Genomic DNA, 14896 nt, shown 5'->3' with positions numbered 1-14896 from the left:
AACGAAGGATGCCCAAGTTTGGAGTATCTACCCCATTGGCCTGATCAGCCACAGCCAGACACACTGAATCTTGACTGAAGCATAGTGATGTTATTTTGTTCCTCTTAGAGAACAAAGGACAACAACCAACCTCTGACTAAATTTACTGAAATAGCTATCTGATTGGTCTTCTTAGCTATTCTCATTCCTCTAGCGTCTACCCTTCATATTCCAAGAAATTCAAGAAAGATTATGAAACCCTGAGAAAACTTTCCTATGAAAAAGCCATCTGTGTTCAGGGAAATTTTTGGAGAGCATTCAGAGGAGAGCAACCATTTTGATGAAGGTTAGTTATTGAGTTTGTACCATATCAGGACCTGATGAAAGTGAAAATATATAAACTAGAAATAAGAAGCCTTCGGTGAAGCCAGTAGGAATGATAAATATTTGAAAGGCTTTCATGTGGAAGATGGATAACACTTGATCTGTTTTTCTCTGGATGACAGAACCAGATTATTGGGTGGAAAAATACAAAGAGAAATTTAGGCTTAATTTCAGGAGGTAAAACATTTTTCTAAAAATAACACTGATCCAAAAGTGGAATAGGAAGCATCAATAGGTAGCAATTCATTCCTCATCCTTTTATCCTCCCCCTGACAGGTGATCCTATAGCCTCTTAATCTTGGTGGTAGGGAGCATGTGTATATGTGTGGGTGTGTGTGTACATGTGTTTCAGTGTGTAGATAACTGTGGTCTGAAGAGTAAGAAATATTTTATGAATGCACTATAAATATACTTTGGAAGGTTTGGGATCACAGAGAAGATTTGGAGTAACTTTCAAGAAAACAAGTGTGAGCAAAATAGAGAAACCCAGGATGTCCATGACATTTAGAAATAATTTGTATATAACTTTGCATTATGAATACTTCATGCCCCAACCAAGTCATTTAAAAATTGGAATTTTGTCATATGAACCCATTAAACATTGTGGGAAATGAATAGAATCCAAATTATTTCAATTCTCTTTGTAACCTAAGACCTAACAAGTCATGTTTGACTGGTGTTATTTTTAATGGAAATCCTTGAAATATTTATATGTTTCAATCTTGTTTAATTAAAAATATTTTAACAATGCCAAATAGTCACTGATTTTTATTTCAAATTATAATCAACTGCAATTTACTTCCCGATAAAGGTGAAGCTTTTTAACTACTTAACACAGAAATATTTCTGTGGTTGATTGCAGACAGGAAGTTTGTATTTATTCTAATGTCTTTGAACAACAAAAGGACAATGAAAGTAAAAGGAGCATCTGACTTATCAGAACCTTGTCATGTGCAGGACCCCTTCATCAGAGATAATAAAAGTCAAGCAGCAGTTAAACCAAATTAACTTCTGGGGGAAAAACACACACACACACACACACACACACACACACACACACAGTATAGTATTTCTGCTTTTCCTTCCACCCTCCTTACTCATCTCCCCAAGTGAACATCTGAGTAATGTGGAATTAATGCCAGTCACTGTCCTGATGAATAAGAGTTCACTTGTGTATATATGTATGTATCTTCCTTGATGACAACTACTTATTCTTTGAGAATAAATTTTATTTTTGGACATAATTAAAAGTAGTTTGTAGGCAGGTCTGATAAATAATATGGTTAGTTTGGTGATGGCATTGGGGACAATTTGTTGTAATGATTATAGTTATTGCTGTCTTACATAATTTTGTCAAGCAGCTTGATTATAAAGAAACAACACTTTTCTCATTAATGGGTTCTGCAGGTCCTTCCCAAAGTTTAAGAATGATGGTTTTAATGTCCTTAGCTTCTCCCTTCCTATGAAGTGACACATTGAATGAAATCATATTGGGATACCTGTTCTAATATATTTGGATTAAACAAACAAAAAAATTGTTATCTTACTGGCTTATGTTATAAGTTAAAGTAGCATAGTATAGCAGATATAGAGTTGACCTCAGAACCAGGATGACCTGGATTTAAATCCTGCCTCTGAAGCATACTGTTTGAATGATCCTAGGCAAGTGGCTTAAGCTCTAAGTGCCCTAGAGTCTAGGCAACTCTGGGGGACTATGAGTTGTGCAAAAATTACTGAACTATATTAGAAGAGAGTTTTCTCATCTAGGAGTTCCTTATGCTAATGAAATAACTAGTGCAGTCTTTCTCCTCTTGTTTAGATACACAAGGCCAATTCTAATATCTCTCTCCATTCTGACTCCATTTTTGTGGACCAGATAATGAGAACTTTCTTAAGACATCTGAGTATTTGAATATATTTCAGAGGGTCCATGAACTTAGGAAAAATACATCTTTTTTTCACTAACCTCTTACTGAAATTTAGCATTATTTTCAAATATTAAATTATCTTTACCTTCAAATACTAAAACATGACTATATGCACACCCATATATTATATGTATATATGCATGCATATATTGTGAACTAGATATCTTTGGCGGTCTGGGGAAGACTACAGACTATTCTCATATATACATATGGTATATATACACATGTATATACACATATACATGTATATATACATATATACATATGTATAGATAAAGATATAATACTGTATATAGTATGTAAGTAATATCACAATACCTCCTTAACTTTAAATATATATATGCACATAAATATGTATGTAATGTATATAATAACTATGTAACTCTATGTAACTTTACAGTGAGAGAGAGAGAGAGAGAGAGAGAGAGAGAATCCACAGGCTCCACCCGACTGCCAAAGTGTTCTGGATACACAAAAAAGTAAAGAATCCTTGCCCTGTTTTGCCCTCTTTGTGCCTTTCAAAGGTTGCATTTCCTAGGTGGGTGAGTGAATGCATCAGAGTTCAGCCTCAGAGAACCTAGGAAACCTCCTAGTTGAAAGGGGGTTATGTGACAAACTATCAAATATCTGTCCTCAAAAATCATGTCCGAGTACTGGAAAATGAAAATGGCTCATATTTATTTGGCATATATCACCCCTGGCCCCTAGATTCCAAATTTGAGTCATTATCATTTCCATCTCCATTAGCCAGAGATAATAAAGGCTTTTTAAGCCTCCTAGCTACCAAGAAACTACCTTCTCTTTCATCAGGAACATCATATTGATTGTAAGTGAAGGAAACTTGGCTGGCAGGAATCCTGGGGGACCTTATGTTCAGGTAAAATCCCTCAGATCTTCAAACACAAATTAAAAATTCTTAACTATGGAGATTCCCTGAATTTGATTCTTGAAGTACTTAAGTTCAGAGAAAGCATTTTTTTTTCCTCTAGGTAGTTTCAAAGGCAATATAGCATGACTTTGGAAATTATGGATATTTCTAAATCATTATCATAGTTCTTTTACACAGCACTTTCCAATTTATAAAGATCTTCATAAACTTTATCTAATCCTAAGTAGTTATGTGTTATCTGTAGGAATATCATCTTTATCATTCCTTTATAGAAGGAAAATAAAGTTCATGAAAGTTAAGCTACTTGCCTAAGGTCATAGCTGTTATCAGAACCAGGATTGTGACCCAGATCCCTCCTACTTTTTAGTCCTGGGATTTTCTCACTACACTACAAGGTAATGTCAAATGCCTATTATTTGTGGGCAAGAAATATCACTTCCGTAGAAGTTCAGGAAGCATCAATGGATATTGTTGGAATTTAGTTTACTAGATTTTTAGCTGTAATGGAATATTACACTATATGGACAGGTAGCAAAATGGGAGAAAGACACATTAATTCATGTCTTCAGTTATTTATCTTTTATTTTCTTTGACTTATTTTATTCCTGCTTTCAGATTATATCCAGTGCAATTTATCGGCCCTAATACTGATTGGAGTTGATAAACCATGGGAATTGGAGTGGGAAGGAGCCCTGAAGGCCATTTGTTCCAATCCACTCATTTTATAGATGCTCTGAGAAAGATCTGTCCCATGTCACAGTTGAAATTTGAACTTAAGTAAATGGATCATATATTTAGAACTGGAAAGGACCTTAGAGACTGTTAGAGAAATCCCTTCAATATTACAAATAAGAAAACTGAAACGAAATCTAGCTATAAAATGAGGGGGTCTTCTGCCTCCATTTCTTTTCACTCACTTCCCCCATTCCCAAAATGTTTTCCTCTCTTGCTTCTACTTCCTACCTTCAAGTCTTTAAGACTCAGTTCAAATTTAACCTTCTATAAAAGATTTTTCAGTTTTTCCCTCTCCTCCCATCCTACTGCTAATGTTTTTCCTCTGAACTTATCTCCTATTTAGTCTATATAAAACTTGTTAGTGCATTTTTGTTTGCATGTTGTCTCCTCCATTGGACTGTCAACTCCTTGAGAGCAGGGACAGCATTTTTATAAAATTTCCTTTCTTTTCCTTTTCCTTCTTTCCTTCCTTTCTTCCTTGTTTCCTTCCTTCTGTCTTCCTTTCCTTCTTCCTTTCTTGCTCAGCACAGTGCCTGGTAAATAGTAAGTGCTTAATAAGTGTTTGTTGACTTGTTCACCTATCATGTTCCTTGAAATAAAAATTCAGCACCTAAACATTTCCTTTATTTATTTATATACACTATAAGGTTTTGGAATAACAAACAAAATATTTACTAAGTTACAGAAGGTTTTGACAGTTAACCCAGATTCTTGTATGACTCTAGATGTGGGTGAGCTAAGAATAATATTTTCTTAGCTTTCACCTATTCTCTTACATATACAGAGATGAGAAACCCCCATCATCTCTGAGTAGATTACCAGCCGAAATAAACTACCAGGATAACCGTTCTCACCATCATCATCATATGGCACTTTAAGGTTTGTAAACTGTTATACGTATTGTATCATAACTGACACAGAACTGCGGGGAAATTGCTAGATATGTGTTTAATATCCATTTGCAAATAAGTGAGATTGACATCAAATGAAATGACTGGAGTTAGTGAGCACTGGAAACAGGGTTTGACCCCAAGTCTCTCTTTATTATCAGTAAATTTAGCACTATATGAGTGATTTCTTGTTGTTGTTGTGTGTGGCCTTCACTCTTGAAAAGGACCATGACATCAGGGAAATGATGACATGACTTGCAATTGACATTGATTAGAGTGAGGGAGGGCTGTACAAGGTTATCAGCTTCATTTTCTCCTCCAATGCCATCTGGTCCAGTGGCCTGATATTCACCAAGACCACTGGAGATGGACCAGGATGCATTAGGAGACCCTGGCCTTTTTAAGCTAAGGTCTTTTCAGGTTCTCCTTTTGAGTGAGGTGATGCTCATTCAGTGAATAGGCTTCTTTAAGAAGTTAATCAAGGGATGGCCCCTTTAATGAAAAAATCAAAAATAAATCAAACTGGGAAGGAAAGAACATCAGGGTTTCTGGCCTGAGTGATTTCTAAAATGGAGTTAACAGGATTCTGGTTCGTCATGGCACAACCACCAGGATTCTTCTAGATTAACCAGTTGAAAGATGGGAAGATATTCTCCCAAGAATAGCCTATCTTCGGTCTTGTCTCCAATATTAAACCAACCTTACCCCTATCGTAAACCATTCCTTGATCCTCCTCTTTACTTCTACCTTATCCATCCTAAGAAACTCCAAATCTTTCTCCTTATACTCCATTTGTAGGCTTCCAGCCCATCACAATGTAATCTGGTCCTGAACACCTCTAGTGCTATATATAGTAGCAGCTACTGAAGTGCCAGTGGGAAAATTGTACCCCTTCTCTAGCATACCGGTTCCTTTCTTTCCAGATTACTCTGCAGCTGTGACATGTACCCCTTGGACCAATAAATACGATTCATCCCCATTACCCTCCAAAACACACACACACACACACACACACACACACACACACACACTCACTGACGTGAAAAAGTGCCTTTTCACTTACATGAGTGAAAGTAAGTTACACAGGATGTGTTAGCAAAGATACATTCTAATCTGCACCATCCCTTCCCAGGTTTGTAACCTCCAAGTCATTTCTCACTTATCACTTTCACTTAGCCCCCATATGCAAGCACTTGCTAAATCTTGTTCTTTCTATCTCCACATCCCTTGCATCTGTTCCCTTCTCTCCCTTCTCACAATCACCGGCCAAGATTGGAAACTCCCAATTCATTTTCCTATTTTAAGTGTTTTCCCACTTCAATCCATTTCCCACAAACCTGCCAAAGTCATTTTCTTAAAATGTAGTTCTGAACCGGTCTTTTCTTATTACTCAGTAAACTTCAGTGGCTACCCAAAACCTCCAAGATCAAATATAATCTGCTCTGGCATTTAAAACCCTTCACAATCTATTTTCCAGCTTAATATAAATCACTCTTCTTCCTATAATATATAGTTCAGCCAAACTTAACAGGAAATTAAATTATGATATCACTCATTTAGCACAACCATACAAAAAGGAAAAGAAGCCACAGATTTATATAGAAAACTTTCTGTTGAGCTGAAATCAGAAATATGTATGTACGTGTATATGTTTACATAAATGTGTAAGTATGCACATATACACACATATGTGTGACTATAGAATACACCCACTTGTTACATGGAGGAAATGAATGAAAAAAATAGTTACTAATATAATGCCTATGTCACTAGACTCTATGACATGTGAGTATGAGCTGTTGTTAGTTATCATTTTTAAATATAGAAATATTGTTGAGAGTGATGGCTTGAAAGAAGATAAAGATATCATTTTGCTGTCGTTACATCAAAGAAGTTGGAAAGATGGGAAAAAATGATGCTATCAATTTTTCTGATTGGTACTGTTTTAACAACTATCCTTCAAAGATAATTAAGCCAAATGCTGAGAAGATATTTTATTTGGTATCATGAGTGAACTGAACAGTGGAACTGTTTCCAAAAGTAATGTTACTGAAGTTTTAGCTTTGGTTATAGGTGACTCTGGCTATGATCTTTCTTACAACTAAAATATAATAAATAGTTATAGTTTTTTATTATTGATTATATTGTTAATAACTTGTATAATAAGTAACTTTTATAGAGTTAATCCTATGAGATTAGTGATATTAATATATGGAGAATTATGAGCAACTACTTATGTGGAAAGAGGTTTCTTAAGTTTATTAAAATAAGAAAAAATTACATGTAATCTCCCCTGTCCCTTTGGAAATATAAAATAATTTTTTTTCAAAAATAATAAAATAGATTGAATAACATAGCTCTCCAGAACATAAAGGCCATTTTTTGTACCATATATTTTTGCCATAAATATATTTAAAATATAATAAATATAATTTATTTCATACTTATATTTTGAATTTTTGTGTTTTTAACAAGCAAGTGATATTAGTATAATTATAAATGCATATAAGTAATATGCATATGTTATGTAAATGAAATTTGAGGATGAATATCCTATATATCACAGTCCATATGCATGTACACATATATGAATGTATATATACATATATGAATACACATATCTATAATTTTGTGTATGAACCATATAGGATGAAGGGCATACACATTTATATAGTGTCAGTTATGTGCCAAACACATTGTGCTAAGTGGTTCTCTGTCTCTGTTTTTCTGTCTCTCCCTGTGACTCTCTGTCTCTGTCTGTCTGTCTGTCTCTCTCTCTCTCTCTCTCTCTCTCTCTCTACCTCTCTTTCTCCCTCAATGTATGTATGGAACTTCTAGCTTACAATTTTCACTTCTTCTCTTAGGCCAGACTCAATTGGAGGCCATTAATAGAGTGAGTAATGGGGACATTATGGTATAGTAAAAAGAGAATTTCCATGCGAATAGTGTTCTGTGTACTATGTCTCCCAGCTACTCTCTTTATTGGAACTCAGACAGTCTTTTCAAAGAATCACAGAATACAAGAGATCTAAAGGATCTTAGAGATCACCTCACACAATCCCTTTATTTTTACAGATGAATAAACTGAAGACTCAAGAAGGAAAGTAGTTTATCCAAGTTCACAAAACAAGTAAAAGTTAGAGATAAAACTCAAAACAGAACTTGAATAGATGACATATAAAGTCTCTTCTAGCTCTACATCTAGGATCCCATGATCTAAGGCTCTAAATTTTAGCTTTTTTTTTCTCCAGTAAAATACACAATCTCTCTTTACCTGTCTTATCTTCAATTTTCTCATTTGTGAAATGATGTTGGTCAAGTCATATGACTTCTAAGATCTTCCATCTCTAAAATTCCATGATTCTATAATGGACCCTCCACCTTTCCACCAAATAGCAAAAAAAAAATAGCAGCAACAGCCACAACAGAAACAACATCGGCAGCAGGAAATAAAAGGTCATATTGCATCTCTCAAATCTGTCTTTTTCATATCCCTTTTCCAAAGAATCTCCAGATGACTGAAATACCCAGTTCAAAAACTTTAACTCACTTTGGACCCTGCAATTACTTCCCTGACAACCTCTCCCCTACTCCCAACCTCAGGCCTGAAGGCTACCATTAGTCCTCAGTTCAATGATATAATTGAGATGAGGTATCTATCATGAGTCAAATTGTCATTAGTCTGCTAACCAGTTGTACTCATTTCCCAACCTTTCTCTTGACAACTGCTTCGTTAGATGCTTTATGCCCAAGAGAAGAGGATATTTACTAAAATTCCATTCGTGACAGGAAGTTAGCTAATAAATGTTTGTTAAATGCCTACTATGTTCCAGATTCTGAGTTAAGAATTGATAAGTGATATGTTAATAAGAAAAAAAATAGACATAAAGCAATATGATATTTCTCACTACTAATTAAATAAAGGTAATTTTCTCTCAGAAAGAGAAAGTAAATGAGAAACAGTTGCAGTGCTGTTAGGAAGTTGTTTCCTTCTCCTTCAGGCCCACCTCATCTCTAGGAAATCCTCATTCATAGGTAAGTAGGGTCAAGCAGAAATATGGACTATTTATTGTTACTTAAAAAAGAAAGAAAGGAAACATTAGGGATTATATATATAGGTCTTTTGCGGGGAGGTGGGAGTGAATTGGATGAATGGCAGTAATGAAAGTGTGATAGAATAGTTGAGAAAGAAAGTGGGATGCTTCCCAAAAGTCCAAGGAATAGATAATTATTCTAGGTATAATTTATTTTAAATTCTGCTGTCATTTTTATGGATGCTATTTTTGTTTTCTCACCATTGATTCTAATTATAACATATTTATTCATGAGATTAATGAAGGAAAATTAAAAAAAAACACATACTTTCTTATAATCAAAGGAAAATAAACTTATCAAAACTCACCAAAAATGGGGTGACCTGCCTTTCTCCTAGAAGTTGTAACTTACCCTTCTTTGCTAAGGAAGTTATAAAGATGGTTCCTATTTGTAAATGGGTCGGATTAGGTGTTCTCAGATTTCTTATATCAGTTCCAATTCCATTAAGAGATTCAACAAATATTTATGAAACGTCTATATATGACTGCATTAGGAGGGCAGAGTTTATAATCTCAAAGAGGATCATATACATGTCTGAAAGGTTCGGAACCCCCGGATATAAGAAACTCTCAAAGTAGAAGGCAGAAGAATCAAAACATATATTTAGGCTCCACAGTAACCAACCCATGAACCAGCAACCCCATTTTGATATATTGATCAAGAGCTTCCAGGCCCAATAAGTACGCCTCGAAAGAGTAACCAGGAGGCTACAGAGAAGCATGATTGTGTAAAGCAAAATCATGCTTCCCCCTCTATGGTAAAAAGATTACCCACTGGCCTGAAGTCCTTGTTCAGCTTCCTCCCGTAGGTCAGCTCTGCTACTGGCAGCTCCTGCTTCAGCTGTGGCTGTGGCTGTAGCAGCCTCTGGCTCCAACGGAAGCTGTTTTTAACCATCCAGCTTCTGCGGGGGTGTAAGGTACGCCAGGGAAAGCACAGGTTCTTTCAATCTGCTTAAGCAAGGTGAAGGGGTTGACCAGAAAAGCACAGGTTCTTTCGATCAGCTTAAGCAAGGTGAAGGGGTTGACCGGGAAAGCACAGGTTCTTTCCATCAGCTTAAGCAAGGGAAGCAAGATGAAGGGGCGGACAAGCTCACTCCAGTCCAACATACAAACAGCATTCAGTTCAGGGGAAAAAGCCAAACTAGTCAAGGGCACTTGTTGACTAAGTGCTAAGGAGCCCATTTTTGGTTGCCAACACAATGACTTATATACAACATGGATAGATATGTTTGCCTGCTTCTAGTTGATCATATAGGAGCTCTGGGGCTTGTTTCCTTCTATATAGAATTCATTACTGAGAGGTTTACTATGGAAGATAATGTAAAGTCTATTAACTGGCTGCTGAGCTGGAAAGGTGATTACAGTAAATGTACTAAGGATTGTCTTGCTACTCTTATTTTCCAGTCTTTTCTACCTATAGAGCATAAGGATAATTTTGAACAGCTTCTAGTGCCCTAACTAGTATCCATAGAATTTTGTGATAGGACCAGTATCTACTAGGTTTCCCTTTTCTCCATGAAACATGGGTTAGACATTTTTCCCCCTCAAAGGTAATAGATCTATTCCCTAAACAGGGATGGGATTATATTTCAAGTCTCAAGTTGGATTGATTTTGACCCCATTTCCTAGTAGTTTTTGGCCATATTGATGTGGGTGCCTGGTCAGCTAATGGCAAATTGCTCACCTACTTGAGGGGAGGCCCTTCAGACTTTGTGTATTTTTCAGGAATACAAATCACCTTACCCTGCTCTGCTGATTAGATAACATATAGAGGCAAAGGGGAACCTATCTATCTAAGCTGGAGTATTTTCATTGAAAATTCTTTCTATGGTGAGCAAACTTTCTTTTGTTAACTGTTTTTTGTTTGTTTGTTTGTTTTTTTACCACTCAAAAACTTTCTTTAATACCAGGTAGTGCTTCAATCCAAACACTACACACACGTGCACACACCTTTACTAAAGAGGTCCCAAGGAAGGCTGGGTCACACATTAAGTGTGTTGGGTGAGGACTTTGGCATGACCTAATGGGTTCGGGTATGAGAAAAAGTGGCCCCAAATGAAGCACAGCCCCCTCCCCTCTTCCTCGCTGAGAACCCTCAATGGCAGTGGAACAAGACATCAATGCCATGGCAATGTGGAGGCCAGAAGGATCCCGGGGGGTAACGGAAAGATTTGATTTCTTTACAGTATTACAAAATGTATTTTAAGAAGGAAAAAAAAAAACATCCCTGGCCTGCCAGCAGCAGCCTCTTCATGAGTTGGAGCTACAGGACCTGTAGGAGGCCTGAGCACAGCTGGGTGTTGGCACATGAGGGCAAGGAGCAAGTCTTGTTTATGACTGGTATTGAGAAGACCTCGGGGCTCCCCAACACCCTCACCCCCTGCAAGGAAGCAGTTGAGTCTGAGGGACATATTGCATGTACCCAGTTGAGACCAGGAGCTGGATAGATAGTACAGTGAAGCTAGTCATCGGTCTGGGGCCTATTTTCACATGAGGAGGAAAACAAAAACTCCCATCTTGATCTTCAATGTAAAAGAACCAAAGCAACACGACTGATTACCTGCAAACCCACAACTCAAAACTATTTTTGGAACACTGTCCTTAAAAGTTTTGCTAAGGTTCGAAGTGTGGGGAAGCAGTTCAGCTTTTCTCTCTTCTCCCCATTTCTAGCCTGTCAGTGTTTTCCATTGTGGAAGGACATTTCTAACTGCAAGGCAGCAGTATCTGTTGTGAGACAGCTTATAGAGAAAGGGCCATATATAGGGCACCATAGAAAGGGTCATCCCTTTCCTTTCATGCTGATATCCTCTTCCTTCAGAGCAAACTTTCTCCTCAACAACTCTGAAATGAGGACAGCAGGGTCTTCTTCCTTCATCAAGCTCCGATTCAGGTCTTGGCTCTGCTTCATCCGGTGAATGTCCTTCAGGATGCCCATCATGTCTGCAAAGCTGCTAGCCTTTGAGAGAGACACACAGTCCTCATCTTCAGCCAAGCTGCACACAGGTTTGGAGTCAGTTTTGCAACATTCAGAACTGGCAGAACAAAGCATGGGAACCAATGGAAGCTCAGGGCCTTCTAACTCAGCCTCCTCTGTGATGTCACTAATGACAAAGGAAGTTGTAGAGTGGAATGAGGATCCAAAACAAGGTAAGGGAGAAGAGACATTTGAACTTCCTGAAGATAAGAAATCTGGCGTTAATGAAGCCGAAGCTGCATCTGCTGCCACAATCTTGGCAATCTGGCTGCGTAGGTGACTTAGCTCATCTTGTAGTTCAGTGGTTCGGCTCAGGGCTGGTAGGCCAGGCTTCTTCAAGGCCAGTAGCTTCTCCTCTGGCCCTCGAAGGTTGGGCACTGAGGCATTGCGCTGCATGACGAACAGTGGGCTGGGCTTCCACTTGTGCCGCAATGGCCAGGTGTCACTGTTGACTTGAGCATAGGTTTCCTCTTCATCTGCTGCTATCCAGGCAATATCAGCCAAAGTAGGCACAGGGGGCACATCGCTCAGATATAGGTCAGAGATGTTGGGTAGTGTCTGAAAGGACGCCTGAGGACATGGCTTCAAGGGCAGGTTAGTCCCAGTCCCCCAACCTACACTTCGAGAAGCTCCATGTGGTTTGTTCTGCCAGACTGGGATAGTAGAATCTGTTTCCACCGCCAATATCACAGCTGGCTCCCACCTGGCAGGGCTTCTTCATATTAGGTCATCTTCGGGAACAGCAGGTCTCTTTCACTTACAGCTCCTCCTCCCAGAGTCGCCCTGACCCAGCCCGCCCAGCCCAGCCCAGCTGCTCACTTCCCCTTCTGCTAGCCGCGGTCCCACGGAAGTTGCCCTTCATGTCCCCTTTTGTTAACTGTTGAAAGACTTATGACTGTCTCATTTGGTGCTAATATAAAACCTGATCTAATAGGGTACCAGCCTAAGACAGGCCTTCTCCCAACAGGTTGTGATGATGTGACTAATTGTGCCTTTGCATATTTTTTGTTGCTTTTTTTGTTTTGTTTCTCTTTCCTGATTTTAGGCCAATGAATATCCCATGGTGGATAGCAACCTTGGTGGAAACATTGTGAATTTGAAAGATATGAAGGTCCTGGGAATCCTGAAAGTACATTAGCATCCCTAGTGCGGCTTTGGCCGATGTCAGAGGGAAAGTTTGCCTCATAAAGAAAAAAAATGGCCATCAACAAGATTAGCCCAAGCTTGCCCATGGTGCTAGCACACAAGGTCCAAGATTGGTTGGATGACACAGTGTCGAGGCAAAAGACAAAATGCCTGATTAGCAGTCTTATAAAAACTGATTTGTATTCTGACCAGGCTTACCAGTGACCTTAATTTAAGTTACACGATGTCATTCTTATCTTTTGTTCTCACTGTTGATGAGCACTGTGATTCTTTTATGCTTATTCTTTTGACCAGGAACAACTTACCTTTTCCATATCCCACTCATATTTTACTTCAACCACTTCTTTGAACCACTTCTTCAAACACTTATTTGATGGCCATAGGCTTGAAATATATCTTTAAATGTAATTAACATCTTATCCAGTACAGCTTTGTTAATGAGAGGAATGTGAGAAAGGAACCCCTGACCCTGGCCTTCACCCTTCTCAGTGGAGGCAGGATTCCCCAGCAGTGAATCTAGAAAAACGACATGATTTGGTACAGGACAGGAAAAAGGGAGTGCTCCAACCCTGGTGGACTCAGCTGAGTGTTCCCTCAGTGTTAGATAGTAATATGAGGAGGAAGAACATGGTAATAACTGGGATTATGAGTAAAGGCCATTTGTAGAAAATGGCATTTGAGCCACATTTTGCAGAATATTAAGGATGCTTTGAGGTGAATATGAGGAAGTGTTACATTCTGAACTGGTGTGTGTAGGGAGTGGAAGGATGGTAAACCACTTGCTCAAAGTCACAAAGCAAAGAGATGCAATGTTATGTAAGGTAAGACCTAAGAAGCAACTCTAAGTCTGTAATTCTTTGTGTCTAGTTAGAATATGAATTCCCTGAGGGCAAGGACCATGCTCAAAGGAAGTGCAAGACACAATTATGAAATTTATCTACATATATTTTATTTCTTCTTACCTTACATTTCAGTTAGTACCATAACCCCTTTTAGTAAGTACACTTGCTAAATTTTTGTTTGTTCATTTGTTAACCTGATAAAAATATAACATATTTTCCCTACCAGGAATATTCAAATTTTGAAGAAAATGAGAGAGAGCAGAGTGAGAGGTGGCGGCAGGGGAGAGACAGAGAGAGAGAGAGAGACAGAGAGAGAGAGAGAGACAGAGACAGAGAGAGAGACAGAGACAGCGAGAAAGAGACAGACAATGATATGGTATATACAGTATGAATTAGTGGAAGGATCTTTGGATTAGGAGCTAAGAGATGTGAATTCTGGTCCTGTCCATGTCAGTAATGAGTTGCATTACACTGAGAAAATAAAATCTCCTTCCAGCTTCCATTTCCTTCATGGAAATGAGACAGCGGGAGTAGATCATGTCTAAATCCCTTCTTGCTCTCATAGGCTACATTTTTGTGGAGAGCAGAATTTTACCCTATGGAGTAATTCAGTGCCTCTCCAATTACGTATATGAGGAAATGTCCATTCCACTGAGATGGTAATAGAGCTAAAAATATCTTACATAATAATTGCTTTTAGGATTATGCTATTTTTCATAATTGCTTATGTTTGTAACTTCCACTAACATCTTCTTTCCACTCCTCCTTACAGTATGAAGTTGGATCAGGGTTTTCAAAGACTGTACAGAGTATAATTTCTAACAGGTTTCACCAAAGCAAACACACTATGAGTGAGGCTTGACAATGGATTGTGTCATTCAAGAGCTAGCCTATCAGAGTTAACAAGGCTAAGGACAAGAATGTTAGACACAAAGTAATTTTTTTTTGGCCATAGAAATATATTGAACAGTCTACCAGGGTGCAGAGGGGTTGCAATGTACTCCAGTAGAGGGAGAAACCACACCAATGAAACCT

The 14896-nt window shown here is 38.1% G+C and overlaps 1 protein-coding gene across 1 annotated transcript; it reads right to left on the bottom strand.

Annotated features, from left to right (window-relative positions):
* Window positions 1–11678: 11678 nt before the first annotated feature.
* LOC118838656 (mitochondrial fission regulator 1-like) lies at window positions 11679–12735 on the bottom strand. The gene is made up of 2 exons (XM_036746007.1): window positions 12635–12735; window positions 11679–12588 (listed from the first exon to the last, which is right to left on the bottom strand). The coding sequence occupies exons 1-2, from the start codon at window positions 12733–12735 to the stop codon at window positions 11679–11681; spliced, it is 1011 nt and encodes a 336-aa protein (XP_036601902.1).
* Window positions 12736–14896: the final 2161 nt, after the last annotated feature.

This window comes from Trichosurus vulpecula, chromosome 1 (assembly GCF_011100635.1).
Source record: "Trichosurus vulpecula isolate mTriVul1 chromosome 1, mTriVul1.pri, whole genome shotgun sequence".
Classification (NCBI taxonomy): Eukaryota; Metazoa; Chordata; class Mammalia; order Diprotodontia; family Phalangeridae; genus Trichosurus; species Trichosurus vulpecula.
Note: the sequence above shows the minus strand (reverse complement) of the source record. Positions and strands in the feature narration are given on the sequence as shown.

Excerpts from the sequence above, each read along its gene's own strand:
- LOC118838656 (XM_036746007.1), bottom strand. The coding sequence starts at position 12,735 with ATGAAGGGCAACTTCCGTGGGACCGCGGCTAGCAGAAGGGGAAGTGAG. Across the intron at positions 12,589-12,634 it reads CGACTCTGGGAGGAGGAGCT|AAGCCCTGCCAGGTGGGAGC; the intron begins GTAAGTGAAAGA and ends CCTAATATGAAG.